This window comes from Triplophysa rosa, linkage group LG17 (genome assembly GCF_024868665.1).
Source record: "Triplophysa rosa linkage group LG17, Trosa_1v2, whole genome shotgun sequence".
Taxonomy (NCBI): Eukaryota; Metazoa; Chordata; class Actinopteri; order Cypriniformes; family Nemacheilidae; genus Triplophysa; species Triplophysa rosa.
Window position 1 is genome coordinate 19,129,747 of NC_079906.1, and position 27,681 is coordinate 19,157,427.

The 27,681-nt window shown below is 38.3% G+C and overlaps 1 protein-coding gene across 2 annotated transcripts in view; it reads left to right on the plus strand.

Annotated features, from left to right (window-relative positions):
* The window catches only part of fibcd1a (fibrinogen C domain containing 1a), a 102,179-nt gene that overhangs the window by 25,568 nt on the left and 48,930 nt on the right, over positions 1-27,681 (plus strand). For both annotated transcript variants that reach the window (XM_057356590.1, XM_057356589.1), the window contains 3 exons: positions 4,198-4,677; positions 14,754-14,919; positions 15,489-15,625. In XM_057356590.1, coding sequence (XP_057212573.1) covers positions 4,198-4,677; positions 14,754-14,919; positions 15,489-15,625 — 783 coding nt within the window. The remainder of the gene's footprint in view (positions 1-4,197; positions 4,678-14,753; positions 14,920-15,488; positions 15,626-27,681) is intronic.

The following is a 27,681-nucleotide window of genomic DNA, read 5'->3' on the forward strand; positions in this document are numbered from 1 at the left end:
ATTAATTACTAGTTACTAATTACATATTCAATAGTGTAATTAGATTACTGTACAAATTACTCTCTCCAAAAAGTATTTAGTTACTTATTACTAATTACTTTCTATATCCTACATCAACCTTGATGAGTTAAGTGATTTAAGGATAGACATGAAAGGGCTTATTTAATTCATTCAAATAAATAATATTAAACTACATAAAGTTCTCTTATTAACTGACCAAAGTATTACAAATGTGAGAATTATACATTAAAGCAAGGATTTTAAAGTTAGACTTTGAATTTTGATGTCAATTCCACTATTGCACACACATATTACACAAAGTATTTAGTTTAATTACATCAAAAGTACTGTAACTGTAATTAAATTACAGAAAAATAAGAGTAATCCCTTACTTTACTTTTTCAAGGGAAAAGTAATTAAATTACAGTAACTAATTACTTAGTAACTAGTTACACCCAACACTGGATAGGACCCTGTACCAAAAGGTAGTCCTGTTTCTCAAGAACAGATAGATGACTATATCAAAAACTATGTTGCATGATGCTGTCTTTCTGAAACCTTGTATCCATATTTTGTGATTTTCATTTTTTTGCCATAAATCATTGATATAAGTCACCCGTTTTGCAAATATCTATCAAATAAAGACTATTTAAAAAGTGCCTGTCAACTTCGACAACACAGTATTTAATCATTTAAAAATACGTTGTTTTTTTCATTTCCTGAAAAACTGTGAATTTGCACATCCGGTGTTTCAAAATGTAACTATAGATAAACTGCAGTTATGTGGAAAGCCTCACTGAATTGTTTTCTTTTAATTGCTCGGTGCAGTTGTTCTGTCATAGAAGCGTCAGTTTTGTCTCAGGTGGTTATACAATAAATATAGACAAATTAGACAAAGTAAAAGTGTAAAGATTATTGTGTGCAAGCGTGGCGCAAATAATTTGGTCCTAGAGGAATAAGAAAAGAGAAATCTCCGACTTGTATACCTGGTTAAATATTAATCAGACACTTTCATCACTTCCAGTACAAATGAAGAAGGCACAAGCAATTTAATATACAGAGACAAAGTATATTAACATTCTGAATTTTAGGAATGAATCAAGGTTGTACAGTGCTTGTGAAAGAGGTGTCTCGGGTTGTTAACATTGAAGGATCGGTGTGACATTGTGGAGATCTCCTTTGAAGCCAATTTCACAGCAGTAGCAGGACACTTTGAATCATCGACTTTATCGCTGTCATGTGATTGTGTAACAATTGTGTCTTTTTTTCATTCCTGTGGCAGGCTTTGGTTTCCCTTTTACGAATTTTTGTTTGTTTGTAGGCCAATGTCAAGAAGAACCTGACACCAACATCTCCCCGAATAAGCGATCCCGGGCACGGTCATGTGACGTTCCTTTCGTGTCATCGCGCTCGACCTCTTTCAGCTCCTGCAGCCGGTATCGGTGTCAGTCCGCTATGGCTCTCGTAGGTCTTAAAAGTGCCCTGGGAAGAATACGGTGTTGTTTTTGTTTTGGTGGCTCCTCCGTTTCACCTCTGCTCCTTCGAGAGCCTCATCTCACCGGCGACAGATAAAAGCTCTTATCAAATATTGTCTGCGCTCAGCCGAGCGTGGCCTTCTAATCTCAACCTGTGTCTGTTCGGGGGGCACCTGAATACCCACTGCCCGCTTGACGAGTGAATGTGCGGGGATGCTTTAGAAATGGGTCCGCCGCCTAGTTAAGATGCAGGCCGCGAAACGACAGCCAAATGTTTGAGAGCCCCCGATTTTTCTTCTAAACGTCCATAGAGAGGCTCTATCACAATAAAGAAGAACAAGATTGATGGGGTGCACGTTCACAGAATAGACAAGCCAGCTACCTCATTGTATAGGCGAGGATTTCTCTCTGGAGGGAAAATTCGGGTCTCGCCCTCGTCTTTGTTGCCGCACGGAATTGCATTCTCGTCGGTGGGGTCAGATATAAGCCCGGCCAATTCCAGCAGACAGCGGGTATTGTTGTTTTATTGTAACAAATTGATCGGAGTGCGCTTTCGCCTGCCGCTGCATGATGAATTAGGCTTTTGTGCACATTAATTATCTTTAAAATAACTATGACAATGCGGCAGGGCTCTTTTTATGCATCCAGCTTGCTTTTTGGTTCATGGTTGTTGTAAAGAGACGACCACACAAGGAAACACAACATAAGACCTCAGCAGAATAATATCTCTTAGCGACACAACACAAACATCGTAAATTTAGATTTACTGTAGTCTTTACAGCATGTGTGAGCTCAGGGGCCGACTGTTAAATCAACACCTCTGAGGAGTTGTGTCTTTTTGCTTTTGGGTGCGTGCGTTTACGTGTGGCGGCGATCGAAGCTCACGAGAAAACTTCAGGCCGAGTCATTTTATTTTCAATGTAAATACGCAGGAGTCACTTTGGCGTATATGGAAAAGTGTGTCAATGAAAATATACAAAGCGTACAGACCTCGCGTGGGGGAGCGCAACCCGCTGTCGAGTGGAATATTGAAGTGGCACTTGTAAAACAGCAGGGGGAACGACGCGGGCGTAGAAAGAGCCCCCACAGCGCAAAAAGACCTAGAAAAAGATAACCAAGTCCCTGCGTGCCGTTCCCATAGCTTCCCATCAAATGCTCTTCACTTCATTTATTGTTATATCTGCGTTTGTTGCCATATGCGGACGCGAACACCCGCACGCGCTCTCGGAGATGAGAGAGTTGTCAGCTCTTGGCTATAAACCAGACCGTAATATTGAGCTGTTAGGCTCATGTCTGTAGTTTCTAGTCTTCTGCCCGGTGGGGATTTGCCTTCCCAGATCCTCAAAGGAAACACTGCTCATCTTGTCGTTTATATTCCAGCCCACTGCTAGAGCTCTGGGCAATCACCAGAATCCCTACAAAGTGTTTATAAATGAGCTGCTGCCCTGCCATCTAATGTACAATAGCTCTGTGTTTTACATTACATTTTAATGCAGAATAAGAGGAACACGTGCTTGAACACATAAGTGACCCAGAGGAATTGAATTGTTCAGTGGTTGCTTTTTTGGAGCTCAGGAGAGTTGATGGAGTTCTCAGTAGTGTTTCATTGAAAGGGACAGTTCGTCCAAAAATATAAATTCTGTCATCATTTACTCTCCCTCGAGTTCTTATTTATACAAATCTGTCAAATCAACAAATCTTTGTTCTGATGAACACAGAGAAAGATATTTGGAAGAATGCTTGTAAACAGTTCTTGGCCACCATTGACTACCATAGTAGGAAAAATGACAACGGTAGTCAAAAGTGCCCCAGAACTGTTGCTTTCCTACATTCTTTAAAATATCTTCTTTTGTGTAGAACAAAGACAATTCTAAAGCAATTTTTCCTACTGTGGTAGTCAATGGTGGCCAAGAACTGTTTACAAGCATTCTTCCACATATCTATACGTGTTCATCAGAACAAAGAAATTTATACAGATTTGGAACAACTTGAGGTTGAGTAAATGACAGAATTTTCACTTTTGGGTGGACTGTTCCTCTAAGCAAAAGTTTCCATCTGCTCTTCATTTAATATCATTGATGTCTTGGGAAAATAAATGAGATATTAAAGAGATCTCCTCTGTGTATTTTCTTATGGGGAGCCAAAGTTATGGAGCATCCGGTATTTATACATTTCAAAGTTTCTTCACTGATTTGAAAATAAATTCAATGTTCTGAAACATATTCTGAATAAAAAGCACACTTGGTCTTTGGTAATGATTTTCTTTCACTTTTCTCAACTTAATAAAGCACAGAGGTGCATACAGTAGATATGCTTTATCTTTGTATTTTACTCTGGTGCAGCCACAAAGAATGATGGGAAATGTACATGACGTGAAGGCAACATCACTTGATGCTCGAGGTGGTGATCGTGTTCAAGCAACCAGACAGATACATTTTCTTTTCATCTTCATGAACACCTTTATGAAACGTCTAGATTTATGCACTGGCAATTGTCCCAGTCGCCAGGTTTTAAATAATAGCAGATACAACTTTCAGCACCATCTCCATACATGTTTAATGCTTAACAGGTCAGCCTTTTAAAGATATATTATAGATTCAAATGGAAAAAAAACATTCCCATCTTTGTGATTTTGTCTCTGAGTGGTTATTTTTATACATTTTAAGCCATATCTTGTTTATCTGTGTACTAATGTACTACTCTTTTTTTTATCTCTTTATAGAGGATGAGCTGTAGCTATCTCCTGTGCACCATCCTGCTCTTCGTCGCCGTGTTACTGGCTGTCACGGTAACCGGAATCATTCTCTTGATGAATCATTACCAAGCGCCCGCCGGCCCCGACGGCCCCCCTCTCATCAGCACCAACCAGGATGAGGCTAATGCCCTGGTAACCATCGAGAGAGGCGACGGCTCTCGCATAAACATCTTCATTGACCCCAACTGCCCCGACTACAACAATAACTTCCTGCGTCTGGAGGGCGTGCAGACCTCTCTTCTGCACTCTCTCACGGACCACGACACTGATCTGAAGTCAGTGAAGGGACAAGACCGTGCTCTGCTGGTTAAACTGGCCGAGGAGGTGGCCAAACTGTCCGCTCACGCCAGTCAACTTAAGATGGAATACAATGCCCTTAGACAGGGCCAGGGTAACATTGGACAAGAGCTCAGTACGCTTCAGTCCGAACAGGGCAGGCTCATTCAGGTTAGTTCTGGTTTTTATTTATTCATTACTATTATTTTAAAATCACACCAAAAACCGCAGTTTGCACAACTTGGATACATTAAGTAGAGATACTATACGGATACTAAATTTCTTCACCGATATCGATAGCCGATTATTCAGAGTGATATCTTCCGATACTGATTCTAGCGATTAAATGTATATTTCTGAACTTTCTGAATGTTTTTCATTCATGTAATGACGATTAATATTGAACATCAAACTGGCTTTCCATATACAGAGCACAAATTCATTGCATTTTCCTATCTTCTTTTGATTGACAGGATATCGGCCCTGATCATTGGCTGTTTTTAAACTATTGGCCAATAGTGTGAAAACTGGCTTTTATCGACCGGTTTGATTATTGGCCAATATCTCTAATATTTAGTATAGCTTTACTACAGTATCTCTCCTTCAGTCGAGCCGTTATTGGAAAGCCTTTATCAACATGGTCTGAATTGTTAAGATGTCAACATGAAACAAAATCACAGGCAGTATTGCACATAATAGCCCACAATTCCCCAACGTATGACTATTTATAAGCGCAACAGTTGCTGAATTAATAGATATTCAGTTGACAGTAATTTGAGTCATATTCAGTAAATCGTCGTAAGATGCCATTTGTCAATTTTACTTTCCCAACAGTAGGTTGTTGGCATAAAGCCCTTTACGAGCTTATCGAGTGTGATGAACGCCTTTTTTCTAATTGGAACTTGAGCGAGTGACTGGCTAGCAGGAGAGCGAATTCACACTATGGAGCCGTATGGCAACATTCCCACCAGGCGCACCTCATCTTCACTGCATTTGAAGATGAAATGACAGAGCGCAGCGGAGCCCTGTGCTGTCACACAGTGTGGAGGACTTTATTTGATGTGGCACAGCGCAAGGATTGTATAGTAAAGAATTCATACGGCCAAATGATGTCTGTATAAGATACAGAAAGACCTATTACTGTAAATGTGTTTTGCTGGCTGTGCCGCTTCACATACAGTTAATCTCTTTCTCTCTCACTCTCTCTGTACGGATATAAGTAAACAGCAATATAAAATCATTATTTCAGTCAGTGTAGATTTGGGCACATGATACCTGATATAATTTTAATATTTGACAATGTTTCATTTCATATAAGGTGTGAGCAAAAAGAACATTCTTAACGCTTTTGTTATTGTAACAAATGCACACAGTGATTCTTACCACTTTCTCACTTCATAAACGGATTCGCCTATTTGCACGTATTTTATAATGAGAAATGCACAAAGATATTTTAAAGAACCGAGATCTCAGTGTCAGAGCCGTGGAGCTTCATTCTCACGCACTGCCATTTCTGCTCTGATTTCTGCTGACCAAAAATAGTCTTTTTAAGTTGTGAAAAAATATGTTTTGTGAGCAAAAACACCAAGATAATGACCTCCAGTCATATGACAATGAATCCACAATACACTTATGAATGTTGAAATGACGAAGCTGTTACTAATATTTATTATTGTAATCATATAGTTTATAAAGAGTACCGCAGAGATGACGTATTCTTGTATGCAAACCCCAGAAGCGAGTTAGCATTTTAGCACTTCCGGTTCCATCGCCCCAAAGTAGCCTATATGGGGTTTTTTAATGGTTTTTTTTGTTTGTTAATTTGCCTGAAATAAGATATGTGAGTAACAAAACCTCTAAATAATTTCACGTTTTATGACATAAAACACACCAGTTATAAACCGCTTGATTTTTAAAGCTTTATCGTGTCTTAAAAACGACATGCACATCGTGCATGTAAATCTCACAAATAACACGGGCACAAATCTCCAAAAAAGAGGATGGGGATTCATTCACGGAGTATTAACTTGTGTTAGTTTGTAAAGATGATCTTGATTGACAGAACGCGTAAGTATCATAAACCATTGTTAATCACAGAGCTTATTTTTTATGATCTTCCAAAAGTCTTTCGGTCGAGGGAACCAGTGCACCGCTAACTTCTGGGTTGGCTTACAAAAATACGTCATCTCTGAGGTACGCTTTTATTTTTTCCTGTGTTTATTGCTCATAGGGCATGAAAAAAAAGATTTTTTCCCCATATTTTTTAATCAACACAACACAAAGGATGATGCACTAGTGTCCCCTGTGATCTTTGTGTATACCGTACACACCCATGCATACACACGAAATGGCTTTTTGAATAGCTGTCCACTGTAGTGACCGCAATGCATGAAAGGGTTAAAATAACAATAATAAACATCATGATTTCAACTTTATTCTTCATGAATCACATGATTGTCTTGACAGGCTATAATATAAACAGCTGAATATTATCCGTTAAATTGTATAAACTACATTGTAATTGTCCATATGCTTTAATTTGATCAAAGTACCGTATGTAACTGACGTGTCTGAGTTGTGATAGCATCATTTCAGACTCGGCCCTGGAGAGCAGCAGACAGAATTAGAGACAGATGGGATCCGTAGCCTCTACATTTAGATGAGTGTTTTATGAATTCAGCCGGCAAACCAGGGCCTCGCTTTCATTAGGTTCTCTCAGCGAGACAATAAAAACCAAGCCGCATCAATAGGGATCATCGTGCTGTTTTCCGAAGCCGTGTGGACTTGAGCCTATGCAGCCAGAGTGGGAACTTTTGATTATTTATCATAGAGTCAAGAGATAACTTTATGATATAGATGGATTTCCCACCCCGAGAGACACATACGCTTGTCTTGGTTAAGTTGATAAGGGGTATAAACCGGTTTGCACAGTCTCTGTCCTTGAAGACAAATATGAAAGGAGATATGAGGACATTGAGCAGAATTGGAAGAATACAGATTGAGATTCCTGGAGGGTAGTTTTAAAACTTAATTACAGGGATACGGTGATATCATGAGCTCATATGATTCCTTCTGTCTGTAGCCGATGTTTACCTGCGTCTCAGTGAAATGAAATGCAATATCTGCCTAGTGGCTTACCAGCAAACAGTGGCTTTGATTTATTAAATGTTTTTTTTCTGAAAAGTGAAGTGTTTATATTTTTTCAGATATTAAAATGCTTTTCCTGTGCCCTTCTGAGACAGAAACTGCGAAAGCATAATTTTCATAATGAGTTGTTTTTTCGTCTTGTTTTCGTCTTTTCTTGTTTAAAGCATAAATCTAACAAATTGTAGCGAGGTTTTTGCTTGAAAGACGTTTGGAAATGGGCTACGAAAATAAAACCCAAGATTTATTATCTGAAAACAAGTCATCTTATCTTGCATAGTTTTTCAAGTAAATTTTTCTTCTTTTACAATATTTCGATTTTTTTTCTTGAACATATAGACAAAAATTGGAAATCGGAAAAACATTTTTCACAGTATATTACTTCTGGTTCGTCTGAAATTACCTCCCAGTTACACATAGGGACACTGTAAAAGAAACCAGAAGATGTAGTGGGAAATGTACATGTTTGTAATTCTGTTTGATGTCACTGGTGTTGCAGAAATGAGGCGTTTCACCTTTAATCAATAAAAGTCTTATTTCATCCAATGACAGTGGAATCGCATAGACGCTAAGTAAATCTTTCCTCTGGGTGTCTTTGAAGGCTGGATAAAGGTTTCCTTTGCGGATCCCGGAGTGCCAGCGATCTGACTCTGCAAAAGCTCTGGATCATTAATGAGGTTGGCTGAATCCAGGCCTTCTAAGTCATTATCCCACCTCACTGTTCCTGAGAAACTAGAACACTCGGAACGTAATGTTGCATTAGAGTGAACGTGGCACATTAATAGCACAACTTTCTTATGTTACTGCTGTGTAACTTTAACATTGCACAAGTCTGTGAACATGGCTTTGGGTTTTCTGTTTTTTGCTTGCTGTAGCTTAAAGGAGCAGTGTGGAGATTTTAGCGACATCTAGCGGCGATGTTGCAAATTGCAACCAAAGGCTCACTCCACCCCTCCCTTTCGAAGCACTTCGGTGGCTGACACAGAACTAAGATGTCACGTTTTCGCTTCTTTGCGGAGGGAGATTTACGAAACGCGCTCTGTAGAGCAGTTTGTCCGTTTAGGGCTACTGTAGAAACAACATGGCGAATTTCACATAAGGGGACCCGTGTTGTATGTAGACAGAAATAGCTCATTCTAAGATATGAAAAATCAAGCTTCATTATGTACTGTAAGGTCTTTATACACATCTGAAGACATAGTTATATGTATTATATTGCATTTCTGTTAATAGATCCTCCAAAAAAACTACACACTGGACCTTTAACTGGTAAAGTATGATGCTGGCAAAGGCAAGGTCATGGGTTTGAGTCCCACGCCGCTAATGTTTTGCTTAGCATTTCTGTCTTTTTATCAGTGCAAATATCAAGAAATTCTTAATCAAGTTACATTCACAAGGCTCAATGTCTTATGTCATTTTTCTTCTTATGAAAAGGCATTTTTGTCTTGTTTAACGGTACAAATATCTAGATAAATTATTGCGTACAAATATCTAAAAGAATTAAAACAAGATACATTTACTGTATTTACTGTACATTCACAAAACGTATATCTTATGTCAAAGCAAAGGTTGTTAGTTTGATTCCCAGGGAACACGCATAATGATAAAAGTGTAACACCTTGTAATGCTTTGTAAGTTTCATTGGATAAAAGCGTCTGACAAACGTGTTTAAATGTGTTTATTTGCAATGCAGCGAATGCACACGCTATCCAATGTACTTTACGTAAAAGAATTTGCCAAACACATAAATGTAAAAGGAAAATCTGAATTTAACATACTGCGGTCCAAAAGTCAGAGATGAAATAATGAAATAAAAGTTTCGGGCTCGAAACAAAGACGGCGTAAAGACATGCTGAAAATATGAATTGAAATGACTAAAAAATAAAAGTGATTGATATTTTAATCATAAACTGGAATCCACTGTATATAATACAGTCCACTCCTAAACATGAACTTCTAGGTCAATGCATTTACATTTTTTTCATTTGTCAGATGCTTTTACCCAAAGCGACTTGCTGTGCATTCAGCCTTTACATTTGATCAGTACTGTACATTCCCTTGAAAATAAATCAATGACCTTGCCGTTGTTAGCGTGTTTCTCTAGCCATACATCATAACTTTCTCTACAACCACACTTTATATTGCAAAGTCAGCTCTAATGAAATGACATACATTTTTTACCCAATTATTTCCACTTTGACTTTCAAAATTTCAAATTCTTCTCCGGCACAAGACCTGTTTCCTCTTCTCATTCAGACCGGAGAGCACATAACTAGGTCACCGCCACATCTGTAAAGTTGGCAGGCAGCACATGTGAAGTGACAGAAGAGACCAGTGGCACACATTTAGTGAAGTAGTTCAAGCCTCACTGTCCCACATTAACACTCATAATCAGTGTGTCATGAAACCTAGGGTGTAGTGAGGGCCAGGAACCAGCTGCAGATCCTTTTTATACCAATTTAGCAGTTTGGTCCTGCGGGAGAACCTATTAGTCTTTCTGCAGGGTCTTATTAGAATCCTCTTTTTAATGATGAGAGTGGATTTATTTGAATGGTTGCCTGGATAATTGCTCAGTGGTGGGCGGAGCTAACAGCCTTTCTTTCTCATGAAAAACTTCTTTGGAAGAGACAACTTTCTTTTGCCCTTTACTTTGGGAGGTGGGTGGAGGGAGAGCGTGTTGACTCATCTGTCAGACAGACTTTGAAATGAATACATGCTGACAGTTTCTCTTTTCTCATGGCAAAACCGCATCTGTCGTTTGAAAGAAAAGTCTGGCCAGCTTGACTTTGACAATATCGCGCAACCTTTGTGATTGTTGTTGTACCTGGAAAATGGCAGAGTTGTTAGCTGTTTGATCATTTTCTGCGGCTCGATTGATAAAGCAATACACATGCTGATAAAATACATACCTTGAATGTATGTTAAAGGCACATGCACACCAAGAACGATAACTATAAGAAGTTCATTCATAATGAATGTTCATTAATATAGTGATTTCTTTACAGCTGATGAACGATAAAACATTGACAACCAATCAAAATCCATTCGGTTTTAAAGGGCTCATGCATCGTCCATTGATGTGTACGCTAATATAGTTATTCATTGTTACTGTTTATGGTGTGAACAGGCCTTGAGTCATTTTGGCTAAAAGCATGTTGATATGTTCAATGTTTTCAAAGGAAACTGTGTTTGGGAGACACGCAAATGTATTAAGTGTAAAAATATTATTAATGTTGTCAATGTTGATAATCATTAATTAAGATAATTAAGTTCAACAAATCACATATTCTTATTCTTTTATTTTGTTGGTTTTACCTACAAAATCATATGGAATACAAAAACTGCTAGTAAGACAAAAATGCTTGCTTAGTAATTTATTTGTTGCAGTTTATTGTTAATATACTGTATACACTAATCAAATTTGATTGAAATTATCATATACTTATTTATAAGAAAATCTGGAAAGTAGTGCATTTTCAAAAAAGGAATTTTACTCGCAACTGAACTAATGTGTATACTATGAGCATTTCGGTGCGTCAGCATGTAGCTCAATATCTACGTTTGCGCTCCTCCTGTTCGATTGTGCCGATTAATCTTTCGTCTCAGATCTATCATCATTCATTTCTAAAACTGAGAGCTGTGTTCCAAACTTGGACATGTACTCTGTTGGCGAGATTATTGATGATGCAAAGTCCTGCAGAGGAAGCGCATTGGAATATGCCCGTGATTAATGAAAACCCCCCAAACAGGCAGCAAATTTCTTTTAAATAATGTTTATGCCATCCGTGTCCCAGTCCTGGCTGAAGATAGCTGAGATGACGAATGGGCTGTGCAGCTCTTATTCAAAAGACAGCCTATCCGTGCCTCTTTATCTACTAAAATGTTTTGGCATGAGACTCTTAACCTCGGTTCATTTCCCTCCATCATCACTTTTTGCACTTCGGAAACATTTTTCGAGAGATTACCGTAGACAGGCCTTGAGTGGATGTGCAGTCGGTGGGCTTTATACTCCATAACGTGCCATTGAGATTGAAAGTTGAAGGGGAGTTTGAAGGTTTCAGTCTTCTAATTGGTCCTGCTGTGTGCTTTAATGAAATGGAGACTAGCACACGTGGAGGCTGAGGTCACACATGGAGGGTAGGTCAAGAGTTTGGATTCATCTCAGAAACGGGGTGAGAGAAAGGTTTGAGCACTTTGCTTTCGAGGACATGTATTTTTTTATGGCGGCTGGTCTCATAATGATAGACATTTAAGTGATGTTGCTTTGGCAGCCTACTGAAGCGAGAAAGCGTGCCTCTAGCTTCAAGCGATAATGTTCCGAGCAACCGCACAGAAAGTGCTCGCCGCGTCACACTTCATCAACTTCAGCGCACCCCGCACACGTTCGGCTCACGGTGTTGTTATGCCGACATATGCGCACGTGCAAACTTGTTAGCGACACGCTCTTGAAGAACCTGCTGCTCGTTCACACCTCGGCGGAGAACTTTGCGCTTTCGCAATGGAAAACAGCCTCAACGTTAGAGCTAATTTGTATCGGCCGCCTACTGAGGTGGTGCATACTCAGGTACCATGTTTACTCATGATGTTTGATGTCTGAAACACGAACACTCGTCCTTGGAGAAAGGCGAGGTTTGCCAGAGTCAAGCAGTCAAGCTTTTTTTGCTAGAACAGTCTGTTCCCATCGGGGTGACCTGAGCTGCTTTGCTGATGCAGGCAATAAAGAGCTGTCTGGGCAACTCAAACCGAGGGACTTCCAGCCCCGCTAGCCATAAAGCTGCTAAACTGAAGCTCTGTCAGTGCTGTGCAACAGAATACGTGCTGATACACAGACTTTCATTGTTTAACCTGAGCTATTAGGAAAGAGAACCAAAATATGTTTGTTTGCACAGTGCCAATGCCTCTGCAAGGGATAGTTCACCCAAAAATAAAAATGTTGTCATCATTTACTCACCCTCAGGTTATTCCAAGCCTGTATAAATAAATACATTTATAAAAAAAAGCATAAATTTGCCTGGTTGAACACAAATGAAGATATTTGGAAGAATGTCAGTAACCAAACTGATCTCATCCCCATTTACTGCCATAGTAGGGAAAATAAATACTATGGGAGTCAATGGGGGGTGAGATCTGTTTGGTTACTGACATTCTTCCAAATATCTTCCTTTGTGTTTAGCAGAACAAAGACATTTATACAGGTTTGGAACAATGAGGGTGAGTAAATGATGACCCAAAAATAAAAATGCCGTATAAAGCATGTATGTGACTCTTTCTTATGAGGAATGTAAAAGAAGATATTTTGAGAAATGTCTCTGTGGTTGTATGTCCATACAGTGGAAGCCAATGGAGGCCGTTGTTGTTCGGTTACCAGCATTTTTCAAAATATCTTCTTTGTTGTTCTGCAAATGAAAGATCTTACCTTTTAGATCTTACCTTTGTGTCTCTTGATGCGTTGCAGACGGCACGCCGCTTATCTGTATCTGTAATGCTTTGTTCTGCAGATGTTTTTGTATGTCTAGTTTTATTAATAATTCATTAAATTTTCTGGATCGATTTAGAGCAGTTTGAGAAGCACAATGCGTTGGTGAATTAATCCTCCTCCCCTCTCTGCTTGGAAGCTGTATGTGAGTCTTGGGGGGGAATTTACTATATGAATTGAGCTTGCTAATCGCGTTGTCAATTCACACTGTCTGCGTTGTTTTAGCACTTTTTTTCATTTGCCACTAAAAGAGATTAATGAAGTCAAGAGACAGTGAGGATTTTTCTAACAACGTGGATGAACAAACTAAACACAGATTTTCATGACTGTGTAAAGGTCTGATGTTAAAGTGAAGCGTCTATATCCTGCAGTGACCTGACGTAAAAGATTACAGGGACAGTTCACCTAATAATTTACTCATCCTCATATCAAAAGTTTCTTCTGCAGAACACAAAAGAAGATATTTTAAAGAATATTGGCAAGCAAACAACATCGGTCCGCATTGACTTTCAATATGAGCACAAAACCATTGTGACATTTTTTGTGTTTCACAGAAGACAGAGTGATACAGATTTTGAATGACATGAGGGTGAATAAATGAAGACAGAATTTTTATTTTAAAGTGATCTATCCCTTTATTTCCAAACAGCAAGATCAATTGTAGTTTTGCATATTTTGATCAAATGGATTATAGGGTAAGTCAAGTTTGTATTCAACAAAGAATTAAATATTTAATAATTTAATGTATTAAAATGAGCAATTTTAAATCAAACTCATTATGTTGTGGTGACTAAAGACACCATAGTTTCTGTAGTTCTGTAATTACATCAAAATCTCATTGAAATAGATTTCATTGCCTGTATTTGAGGAACATTCATCTTTCAATATAAAGAAAGATTTAAAACATGATGACCAGTAAAATATACACTTTGTTCCTGAAGGTCAAAATTTAATTGCAAGTATTCCGTTTGAATGATACTCAAGTCAAGTGCAAATGAATAATTAAATACAGTAGTGAAGTACTCTGAATGTGATTTACACAGCAGAATCTGGCATTCAATCTAGCATACTTAAAAAGGACAAAAAAACCCTACATATAGTAAACTACATGAATTTATGGTTGGTTGTAACACTCACCCCCCTTCTTTATCATGAATTAAAGATTTATGATCAGCAAAAATGTATAAATCATCTCTTTTAAATGTGCAGTGTTATTGAATCATGTAAATATGTACAAATTTCTTCATATAAAGTGCATTCGTGCTGACTTATCATCATTTACTCACCTTCTTGTCATTGCAAACCTGTATGACTTTCTTTCATCTGCAAAACACAAAGAAGATATTTTGAAGAATGTTGGTACCCGAACAATGGCGGTACCCATTCATTTCTATAGCATGGGCACAAAACGAATGCAAGTCAATGGGTGCCGCTGTTGTTCGGTTACCACCATTCTTCAAAATATCATCTTTTGTGTTCTGCAGGAGAAAGTCAAACAGACTTGAAATGACAAGAGCGAACTAAATTGGGGCGAACTATCCCTTTAACTGTGATTTATTTCTGTGAATTTGTCACTAAGCCTCTGATTTCTCCCTCTCCTTCATACTTTCTCCAACTTTCTTTCCAGCTGCTGTCAGAGAGTCAGATCAACATGGTGAAGGTGGTGAACTCCGTGAGCGACGCCCTCAGCTCCATGCAGAAGGAAACGGGAAACATCAAGACCCGTCTCAAGGCAGATCTACAGAGGGCTCCGGTGCGCACTCTCCGGCCCAAGGGCTGCGCCGGTGGAGAAGGTAAAAAACATGCTTGTTAACCAGATATTCTCTGCTTCCTAGGCAGCTCTAATGATCCCTGGAATGGTTTCACACCTATTCCCTCATAAACTCTCTAACAGTGTGAGAGAGATGTGTCACCGCTTAGACAGCAGGTGTGAAATGACAGATTTGAAGTCTGATTCTTTTCACTGTACCTATAGCAGTGGTTCTCAAACTTTTTCGTTGTAAGGCCCCCTTTGTGTTAAGTGCATCGCTTTGCGGCCCCCCATATAAAGACGTATAATCTTAAACTTGGAGTTTTAATTCAACCAAAAACATTCAGTTATACAATGCTGGAACCTCAATTCTTTTGGTTGGTGGTGTCATTTTTCTGATGTTTGATTGCATAAAATCTATGATAAATTTCTATATTTCATAAAATGCAACAAAATCTGTGGCCCCCCTGGATCCATCTTGGGGTCCCCCAGGGGGCCACGGCCCCCAGTTTGAGAACCACTGACCTATAGAACAAGTTTTCAAAAAACGAAAAAGATGTAGCGACGTGCCGTGGCTTGATGTGGTTTTGGTGATGTTCTGTCTTCTGACAGGTTCCAGACCCAGGGACTGCGCTGACATCTATGCTAATGGGCAAAGAGAAGATGGTATCTACTCCGTCTTCCCCACACATTACCCGGCGGGCTTTCAGGTGTATTGCGACATGACTACGGATGGGGGTGGTTGGACGGTGAGTCTTTTAGGTGTCATTTCCCCCGGTGCACCAGGGTATCAGGCAGATGTAGGTTCTGGGTACTTCTGAGCTTTGCTTTATATGTCTGAATTGACGGAATGGCCGCAGGAATCGAAATGACTCGTAATGAGTCACTCCATTAGACATTGACTTGTTAAGCGCGCTCGTTCGTGCATTAGCAGGCAGGTCACATCTGTACGCGCGGATACATTCGCATGCACAAACGTGCTTCAGACCGATGTTTCACAAGTGTACAGTTCATTATGACAGCTGCATGTAGATTAGGATAACCATAATGCCTCATGAGGAAGTATTGACTCTTCATTTGATACGTACATGCTGAAGTTTGCACATTTAATAGACGTTTAAATAAAATCAAGACGTAAGGTTGGGTTAATGGTAGAAATGCATTGAGATCCTGATATATTCAAATAATCAAGCAGAGAACTGTCCTCTCCATCTCCATCACCGTGTACGGCTTTTTTATAAACAGATTTTGAGACACGGTTTTGTTTGTGTAAATACTTTTCGGTGGTTTATGACTGCCAAGCAATATAGACGGTTTCATTGGACGCACGTGTGTCAAAGTGTCAACGTTTACAAGGTCTATTTTTCTTTTTCTTTGGATAATTAATAAAAAACAATTTATTTATTGTAATGATTTGATATTTTTTAATGCATTTTTATAAATACACAATATTAATGCATCGTATTTATTCATATATTCATTTAAAAATAAAACTCTGACAATACAATGTATTTATTGTATTGTATTTATTTAAAAATACCTTTTTTGTTCCATTTTCTAAAAAGTAGCATTTCTGCCCGATCTGAGACAATACATAAAACATTTTTGGTAAATACTTTTTCTAGCAAAAATAACTATTATGCTTTTATGATTTTGATCTTACTGCCCATCCCCAGCACACACAAAAATACATATGTGCAGTGTTTTTCCATCACCATTATTAAAATGAAGTCACCTTGTGAAATTGCAATTACAGCTGCGTTTTGTTATCAAAGGGAAGACATCTCAAGGCTGTTGTTGATGGATGACGGTTGTTGCATGTTTTATTCAACATATCTGCAAGTGTATGGAAAGAAATTGCGTAAACTTGTTTGTTAAATGGATCATTAAAAAAACCAAGGTTACTGTTGTATCTTCACAGAACATCATTTAAGCAATACCTTCACAGCATTACAAGCTTTACATTGTGTTTCTGTGCGCGGTTTGTATTGCTAAGCTATTGTGATGAAAAGGGGATATTTTTAACTAACAGATGGTGTTTGCCAGACTTTGTACATCCTGTTAAAGACACAGTGGGGGCCAGGAAGACATCTGCAGTACAAGAAAAGATGTTTGATGTCATTTCTTTATGGCCATCAGTTTGAGAGTATTTCTTTAAGGTCAGTAACAGAGGCGAACAGGACGAGACGCCACGGAGTTGCCGCGTTCTTTAAGCCCATACGCTCAATAGCCGCCCTTCAGATAGAAAGCCGTTGGGATTTATAAGTGCCAGGAAACATATTTTCCATATTTGCTCTCACTGGCTTGCAGACATGGTGTTAAAAAGGGTGACATATTGTATTCCCTGATTACAGTCAAAGCTGCTTTGCAGCAGTGAGAGCATTAGCTTAGCACGTCGCCTAAGCGTGCCAGCGGCGGGGGGAATCTGAAGAGGCAGAAAGGAACCGTTACAGGGAATTAATAGATCCAGCGCTCCTATTCATCATCTGATGCCTCTGGCGCTTTCTGATGAGGATGTGGGGCTTTTCTGCTGCTGCCGGAGTAGATCAGAAGTTCATTGGGGTCACGGAGAGAGAGGGCGGAGGGACGAGGTCGTAATTTCACATGCTCGGACATGCACACTGTCTCCGCTCGAGTACATGCCCTGTTAGCGATGCAATGAGCTGTCCTCTCTTTCTCTCTCGCTCTGCAAGTCGCGTAAACACGCTTCTGGTCTCTGGTGTTTTATTAAAGAAGTTGTTCACCTAAAAATGTAAATTCTGTTGTTGTTTCTCACGTTGTTATTTTTCCAGTGGAACATGAGGAAAATTGTTTTTTTGTGTGTGTAGAGAGACAGAAAAAGCACCATGTAAGTAGATCACATTGACTTTGTGCTGTATTCCATCTTATGAGAGTTAAGGTCTTTGCACATACAGTCCGTAAATTTCGTATGCGTTTTTTTTCGTATTTGGGGCTCGTTTGTACGGTGTCTCTGAATTGTCAAAACGCCTCTCAAAATGCTTGCTACAGATGCGAAAAACGCAGAAAAAAATCGAACTAGGGCTGCAGCTATCGATTCTTTTACTAATCGAGTATTCTACTGATTTTTCCATCAATTAAATGGGGTATTCGGATAATAAGTACTTTTTCTTTATTAAAAAGCAATACTAAATATACAAGAGAAAATAAGACATGTCTCTTAAAATGAGTAAAACAACTAATTTGTTTCCTTTTTAGAACAATTAAAGTTTTTATTGCTGAAATTGCACACATTAATATCTGAGAAAACTAAACCCATTTAGTACATTCCATTGCCATATTAAATTCAAAAATGCAATATAATACAAATATATAAATAAGAAACATGTATAAAAATAGAAAGAATAATTTCAAAGGTAAACAACTAACTTCAGCTTATGCATGATGCATTTTGTCATGGCTCTGCTTCCTTAGTCATGTTTTTCTTGGTCCTGTAGCAGAGCCATGACAAAGTCTTTGGTTATGTGTGGAGAGAAACATATTATTGTCCTTTTGACAATAATATGCGTTCTCTCCAGTGTCTCGTCATTGGCCCTGTTCCTCTTGTTTCCTTGTGATCTTTCCCTGATCCCTCGTTTGTGTTCCCTATATATACCCTCTTGTTTCTTTGTCCTGTGCTCGTGTATTACGTTTGTTGTGCGTGTACTGTGCGCACCTGTTCTATGGATTTACTGTGTTGGTGTTTAGTTTTGACCCCGCGTCTCAGCCTTGCCTTGCCTTGCCTTGCCTTGCCTTGCCTTGCCTTGCCTTGCCTTGCCTTGCCTTGCCTTGCCTTGCCTTGTCCTGTCCGTTAACCTGTTTTGTTAAGTGAGTTGTTTTTAGTGTTCTTTGGTTTTTGTCTTGCCCCCTCGTGGGAAGTTTTTGTTTGTTGTATTTCTCTCAGTTTAGTTTTTCCCCATTGTGGGTGTTTTTGTTTCTGTCTTTGTTAAAGAATTAAATATCTTGTTCAACCCCTTTACCACTGCCTGCCTGCATTTGGGTTCTTCCTCGCACTATATCTTGACAGCATTCATGTCCTCATTCAGCGCAGACGCAGACAAATTCATGAGCATCACGCTTGTAGCATGTTAAACTGTGCAGTTCATTCACTCAGACACGCAGAACAGACAGATGACGTGTAAATAACAGGATTCGGCGTCCACAAGTCCGCATCTAGTTTGATGGACTCAATGTAGCCGGAAAACAGTTTTAGTCTATTTTGCGAGTGAAACTTAAGAAAAAATATCAGTTCACCATTTCAATAAGTTATCACTTATTTATGAGAAATAAGAAATACGTGTGAGCATGTGAACAGACTAAAATGCGTGTGTCTCACGGCGTGAGACTTGAGAGCCCTGTAACATGAACAGAGTTTAGCGGGCTGTGCGTCAGTAATAACGGTCCGTGGGGAAACGCAGTGCTCCGTGTGTACTGTAGTTAAATGGATTAAACGAGGCTTTGAGGCAACAAAAATTGCCTCGATGATTTTTTGTATTCGAATTACTCGAGTTACTCGAGGAATCATTTCAGCCCTAAATCGAACCCAGTCAGAATTTTTTTATGACGGACGAAAATATCAGAGGTAGTGTGTAAATGTGATTGATACAACGTGAGGTCGTATTTATTTTTTAACGTGCGGAAATTTCAGACGCAAAATTCTGACTTTTTATATAATTCTGATATTTTGGGCAACCATTGACTTCCATTGTATGAACACAAAACCGCTGAGACATTTCTCAAAATATCTTCTTTTGTGTTTCACAGAAAAATGAGTCACATATATGTTTGAAACAACATGAGGGAGAATAAATAATGACATAAATAATAAATAATGAATCATTTGTATTTTGGGTGAACTGTCCCTTTAAGAGCCTATTGTGCATCTATGGTCACTATAAAGTGTTGAGTGAGGATCCTTTAAAAAAACTGTGTCTCAGAAACCCTTAGAAAAGGTAAAAGTGGTTTTATAAAAATCTAGTGTTTTTGTTGGATTACCATTTGTGTAACCATAGATTTACTACAAATACCATGGTTAAACTGTGATTACTATAGCAAAATCAATGTTGATATAACTATAGTACCACATTTTTTGGATGTATTAGTATAGTAAAAGCATGGTTAATTTTAAAAGTACTGTATAAGGGCAGCGTACAACTTTAGAAAATCATGAGGCTCACTAATAACCAATTGAACTATTTCTTGAATTCGTTTCAGTTTAATTGCTGCTCTCGTGTGTAAAAACAAGACTTTTGACAGCAGAGGCCACTGGGAGAAACTGCCCGAGGAAGAAAGTGAAAAAAACCTGTGATCACGTACAGATCACGTCAGCATGCTGTGGTTAATTGGAGCAGATACTTCATTTATGCAGTAATCAGATGTATAAACATCTCGAAGGCAGCTGTGGCTGTCAGACGCATCTGAAATAATGGCCTCTGTTCTACCTTTAGCAGCACACAGGTGCATCCCCCCTCCCCGAATAAACGCTCCTGAACACCACTTTACTCAGTACTCCAACACCACAGCGGCAGAGAGAACTGGAACAGTCCTGGGCTTTTGTTTTGTGTGATGGCATCATCTTAGCAAATCCTCCTACAGTACGTAATCCTCGACACCTGACTGTCGATGCAGCGTCGGGGAAAAAACTGTGACACAAGTCTGATGTGAGGTACTGGCAGAAGCTTGTGCATGAAATGTCAATGTCAGTGCGGAGGTGAGGAAACAGACAAGTGGAGTGTCACCAACTTCACATCCTCACACATTCCATCAGCACTCAGTACCTGACAAAATTGTGTTGTTCAAGCTACCTTTTGTTTGTATTTCTTTTATTAGTTTGTATTATTTAATGACTTGTTGGAAAGGATTTCTAAAGGTAATTTCTAAAACAAATAGCTTACTGCACTACAGTACAGTACAGCTAAAGGGATAGTTCACCCAAAAATGATTTTTTGTCATCATTTATTCACCCTCATGTCGCTCAAAACCTTTTGTTTCCATACAGTGGAGTCAGTAAGATCCAATGTTCTTCTCAGCAGAGTTATTATAGTTTGATTTTAGTTTTATTTCGTTTTATTCATATTTTAAATTAGCTTTTATTTTTAGATTTTTACGTTAATTTTAGTTAAATATTTAGCAACTTTGTTATATGCATTTGTCATTTTATTATTTCTTTGTTTATTTTTTATGTTGCTATATAAGATTAATTAAATGTAGTTTTAGTTTAGTTTATTATTATAATTTTAGTGCTTTAGTGTACTTATTTCAGTTTATTTCTGAGGCAATATTTCAATTCTTCTTTTTTTTCAATAATTTTTAGGCCAATATTTTATTTGATTTCAATATTTTAGTAAACTAAAATAACCTTGCTTCCCAGCGTTCTTCAAAATCTTCTTTTGTTTTCTGCAGAAGAAAGTCATACAGGTTTGTTATGAGGGTGAGTAAATGATGACAGAATTTTCATTTTTGGGTGAACAGTTCCTTTGAGATTCTTATCTCATTTTAGTGTTGAGTAAATCGTATCATCAAATATAGTTTTAAATGACTTTATTTTAACGATTTTACCCCAAATTTGTGAACAATAACTATGAAGATGAACATAATGATATATTTGCGTTCACACCAATGGACAGTTTTGCATTTTAAATGTGCAAGCCCTTTTAATTTAATGGATATTGATTGGATGAACAAATTCTGAAGTCATCGCGTTTTCGCTTCGCTTCGCTTCTCTTATTTTTATTTATCTTTTATTTTCCCAGGAAGGTCCCATTGAGATAAAAAGAAATCTCTTCTTTCAGGGAGTCCGGCCAAGATGACCGTACAAAATTACCGAAGGAGTTTTCGTATTTACGTTTTTCGTATAGGGCTACTGTAGAAACAACATGGCAAATTCTGTGTAAGGGGACCCGCGGTGTATGTAGAAAGAAATAGCTCATTCTAAGGTAATAAAAACATAAGGCTTCATTATGTAAAGTCTTTATACACCTCTGAACATATAGTTATGTATATTATATTGAATTTCTGTCAATAGATCCTCCAAAAAATACACATTGGATATTTAAGAAAAATTATTTGATTCCAGTATTTTGTAAGAGAAAATGGTTCTCGATTTTCAGCCGCACATCAGCCCCGCACTTCCGCTAGTTCCCTAATAGTCATCTCACGCAGCGCTGTTGGATGACACTGACGACATTTGGATCTTCAAAGCTCATTTAACACTGAGGGTTGCGTACTGTTTCCCCCACAATTACCCCCCCAGCAGTTTTTCAAGAAATTCTGATTATTTTGCACTTGAATGCATTGATTTGTTTCCTTGTGTAATTCTTCCCTCTGTTCGGAGCTTTCTCACAGTACAATTTGTCAAAAATAACAAAGCACTCCTAGACAAAAAAGTCATGAATATCGGAAACCAAAGTCCCCTGAGGTTTTTTAAGTAAGCAGTGTTGTCCGTCTTCATTTATTTTGCCTTTTTGGGACACAAAATGAATTGCTTTTATTTTTAGGAACCCAACCAAAAAAAGTGTTTTTGTAATTACGGATCATTCTTTTCATACCTTTTATATCAGCACCTTAAAGAGTACGTAACATGAGATCATGAAAATGACATTTCATGCAGAGTGTAATGTTTCCGTGTTTGAAAGTAAGCAAGTTGTAAATCCGAAGGTGAAGTTATTGTTATTGGCTTGGAAAAAAGGGAGTCGGCTCTGAATCACGCAAACGAGTCGACCCTAGTCCAATTCGCGAACCGTCGCATTCGCGGTAGACCAATCACAGCAAACTAGACCATCTGACCAATCACATCAGATTAGGCTAGCGGAAAGGAGGGGATTAGACAAATGAATTGCGGAACGAATCATTTGAGAGTCAGCCAAGAAGTAAGGTAAGAATAACTGCCTATTATAACGAAATAATCGTGTTTTTACACCTTCTATGTACATAAACCATAAACCAAAGTAGGACACTAAAAATCCCTAGTTATGTACTCTTTAATCTGTAAAATTTTCACTTTATTCTGTCTTCACTGCACTTTGACCTTAAGAAGCAGCGTGTTGTACATTATAGTTGTTTTTAGCCATGTACTGAACACAATATCCTTCAAAACAAGGGATTTTAAGAAAGCAGAACGCAGAAAGTCATTTTTAAAAGCTCCAGTCAGGAGAGTCCATCATGAGACGCTCTCTGTGCGACATTCTGACACGAGCGGCAATCAGAACATCTGAGAGGAAATTGCTCCGGCATGCTTGTTGGCATGTCGGGGGAATGAAATATAACAATCTGATTTCAATTTAAACCCTGAATGTTTTAACCTGAGTGCTGCTGCGTGTTCTCAACTCCCAAAACATTCATCGTTTTTTTCTGTCCTGGAACTTTGCTAATTGCTGTATTCTTCTCATTGCGTAACTCTGGAGATGTGGGTGAGGATCGTTTGGACATCAGGTCATAAAAGGTGATGAAAGTAACATTATTGCCCGAGGGGGGGGGAAGTCTCACGTCTTTACCTTTTTTCCATCTTGACAGTTTGAATTTTACATGACCACTAAAAGTCCAGAGGTCTAACGATTGCAGACTCGCCCTATTTATATTCAGAGAGCCGCCGCTACCCGTAGGTTGTTACGAAAATGGCCGGGCGGCGGGCGCGATGTGCCACCGCAGACGGGTTTTCTGCTGACATTGATGTTGCAGAGAGTAATGATTTTTCATGATTACAGACTGGCTGGAATTGTGAGGCTAGTCTCAATAGGGAACGGTTAAAACGCATTATTCTCCATGCAGATTGTGCCGTCCTTTTCTGAAAATTTCGAGTGTAATCACAACATCTCTGTATGGCTCTGGAAATACATTATTTGTTATATTACGATTTCTTGTCCTTTCAAAACGGGATGTTGAAATGGAATGCTTTATCTATTATACATACAGTAGGTAGAGAATGGCACATAAAGTGCTTCGTCTTCTCTGTGAAGTGAATCTTTATGTTTGTCTGCATACTTTTTGTGTGCTTTTTCTGGGTTAGAGGGATTAGGCCGCTTTTCTCTCCAAGGGCCTGCACATTTCCAGCCAAATCATTGGTATTCTTCATACTCAGAACACAGCCCAGCAGGACTGATGTTTTTTTTTTATTTGTGAACAAACCATGCGTATAGTGTTTTTATTTCCTGAAAACCCGTCTGTGTTCATTCATGTGTTCTGTGGCACTTCAGGATGGAAATGTTGTCCTGTTTGATTATATCTGCTTCACTCTTCTTCTAACTTCTAACGAGTTTGATTCTGTCTCTTGTTTCCGGCCCTATTTATTCTCAATACTTTTTTTGTATTTAAATTCAGTGATTCTTATGTGACGATTGTTTGTATTTTACAGCCGCAGTGAAGTATACAGTTCTTGTGGCTACACTAAAATTGAACTGAGTGCTTTAATGCTATACCATGCTATCAATATTTATGTGTATATTTGTATTTGATTTGAATGTTGTCAACCCTACAGAGGCGTGTTTACCATTTTGGGGGCCCTAAGCAAAGTCAAGACCTGAGGTCCCCTACACATGCATACTAACATTTTTTCTTTGAATTGCACAACAGTAATATTGAGTATATGTCATTAGTGAGACATATATAACCTGGATTTATTTGACTTTGAACCGCATAACAGCACACAAAATTGTTTACAGTTTGGTATAAGAATAAACATTCTTTGTTTTGGAATCTAATATTTGATATGCGCGGTTCAAATGTTGATAATTTAAAATGTAGTATAATTTGAGTTATCAATAATAATTTAAACTAAATAGCATGAACACAAATCAAGTAAATATTATAGAAATTAATTTGATTAAAGAACCCTCAAGATTTCAGTGCTTGCATTCTAGACTATGGCGAACTCACATTCCACTTATAAAAATTAAATTGCTGAAAATATTTAAGAATTTTTTACATTTTCACATATCAAATATATTTTCCTCCCTAAAAAAACATAAGATAGATACTGTGATCTACTGTGGCAATTACAACAATTTCATATAATTTCAAGCAAAACGCAAATCTACAAGTTATTGATGTGCTTTAGAAATGGGCAAATGTAAACAGATTAATTGCTAGATGGTATTTGAACTGATCCTACAAGCAACCTGTCTGTTTCCAGGGAAACCAGAGTTCAAGGCATTGGTCTCAAATCATCTTTTGTCTGTCATGACTCATTTGTCAATGAAACATATGCCATGCAGTTTGCTTTTAACACTATATGGAGCCAGTGTCTATTATCATATAATTCTCGCAGATGCATCTAATAACAGCAAAATTTTATTCACAATATCAGACAGCAGTATTTGTAAGACGCTTTGAAAATCACATGTTGACATTTCGCTGTGTTACTTTACTCCATTGCAGCCTAAACTTTTCTCCAGCATGACTTACATTATTTGAAGGACTCCACATAAAGAGTGTTGTTCCTGTAAATGTTAGCAACATGTAATGAACAGACGATTGCGCCTCTGGCTGAGCATCAAAGCGTGGGTAACCCACCCCCTAGTTTTAATAGTTTTGATTGGTTTATCAACCAGGTGAGGTGAGGTTAGGTGTTAGGTGCGTCTGGTGCAGCGCACTCAGGCCGATTGGCGTCAAAAGCAATCATCAAATGATTTAACCGCTTGTGGCCACAAGGGGGCCCCCAAGCTTGCGGGGCCCTACGCATTTGCGTGGTTTGCGTAGTGGTTAACACCGCTACTGCAACCCTAGACCTGCTTACCTGCTTAGTGTTCCAAGAGATGCAGATTTGCTATCTTTGGAACCCAAATTACAAAATATATATTGGCCTTGTTTAAAAAATAACAAAATTACTATTGAATACTTTTTAAACACTCTTTTCATACTTTTCATAATTAGCTATTTGAGTTTATCTATTAACAATGTCCAGCAGTCCATGCTTCAAAAGATTTGATCTTTTTTAAAAATAAAATCTTTTTCCACCAAAGTATTATTTTCGCCATGTCTCAAATATGTTTTGTGTGATGTTGTGTGGTGGAAATGACATTTGAAACATGTTTTGAATAAAACGGCAGATGACAAATTTCCTTTATAATTTATATTTGCGATTAAATTTTTTTTGTGTGTCTGTAATTTGACCAAAATTCAGATATTCAAACATTACTTCACAATTCCATTTACCAATTAAAATTCAATTTTTTTCTTAAAGGGATAGTTCACCCAAAAATTCTAGCATGATTTACTCACCCTCATGTCATTCCAAACCTGACTTTCTTTCATCTGCAGAACATAAGAAGGTATTTTGAGGAATGTTGGTAACTAAACAGCATTGGTCCCCATTGACTTCCACTGAATCAAAACTACTTTTTCAAAATATCTTCTTTTGCGTTCCACTCAAAAAATAATCATAGACAGGTTTTGAACAACACATGAGGTTGAAAGAAAGATAAACCAATTTTTGTTTTTGGGTGAACTATCCCTTTAATGTCATACATTTTCATGCAATTCACACAAAACCTAATCCAATGTTTCCTATTGGACTGGCGTTTGCTTCTCTCATTCACAAAGAGAATAAAAAAACCCTTGTCCTTTTTTTAAAGTCCTGTGAGTATGATCAAACACACAACGACAGTCCTAATATAGCTCACGACTCATATAATGATTAATGTGGTTCAGATAACAGGAGCACGTCTATGTTAACCTTGAGAATTAGAGGGTAAGCCCTTGAAAACTGGCCCCATTCTTGCACTGTAAAGGTAACCTGTCCGGCTACGTGACCTTCACCCGAGATATTTAGTCATGGAAAACATTATCAAATGCCTGAAGTAAACACGTGGCACCTGGGTCGCATCCCTCCTGGTATGTACATGTGCCGTAAAAGGTGCTTCTGTATATAGTACACACTTATTGTGAAAGCACAGGAGTGCATGAAGTATTTAGAAATTGTTTGTTGTTGTTGCAAATGTAATTGAGTCACTACAAGTATTTACTTTCGATATCATTTAAGTAAATAACAAATCACCCACAAAATAACATTTAAAGGGATGGTGGAGCACAAAAGGAGATGTTTAGCAGACAGTCTCAGTCCCCATTCCCTTCCACTGTATGAGATAAAGCATCGTAAGTATTCTTTACGATGTTCTCTTACAGAAAAAAGAAAGCCCGTAGGTTTGAAACAACATGACTATGAATAAATTACATTTTCTTTTTCATTTTTGGGTGAACTGTCACTTTAAGTGTAGTAATGAAGCACATTTACTCAAGTACTCACTCCTCTGGGAAAGCGTTGCGTGGCCCAGCTGGGATGGGAATAGAAGTGTGCCACAGATGCTATCTTAGTAATCTTTCACGGCACGACTGTCTTTTATTGATTTGCTGGTGTTGGAAGTGTGAACGTCCAGTGCCACAGTTCAATTTGAACCACATTAGGGGGTGTAAAATCGCTGATGGGCTGCAGATGGTCCCATTGATTTTAATGGGGTACTCATTCTGGTCTGATTTAGCAGTGCGATCCGCATATTAAACATCATTAATGTGTATTTACGAAATTATGATGAGAATTTATAATCCTTTTGGCTTTTTACTGGATGTTTAATGCCAAAGTTTCAAACTGGAAATTAAAGTTACATCAGATGTGAATGTCGGTGACCAATGAAATGATGTTTGGCTCATAAACCTATCCAATGGCCTTGTTTATGCTTGTATTCATATCTGTCTCAGGCGATGTGATCACAAATGGACAGCGCAGAATACTGGTGTAAATTGGGTGCAATGCGTTCAATGGTCCAGTATCTCAAATTACTGTTGGAAGTGTTTAGAGCTAATGTTAAATCTCAAAGTT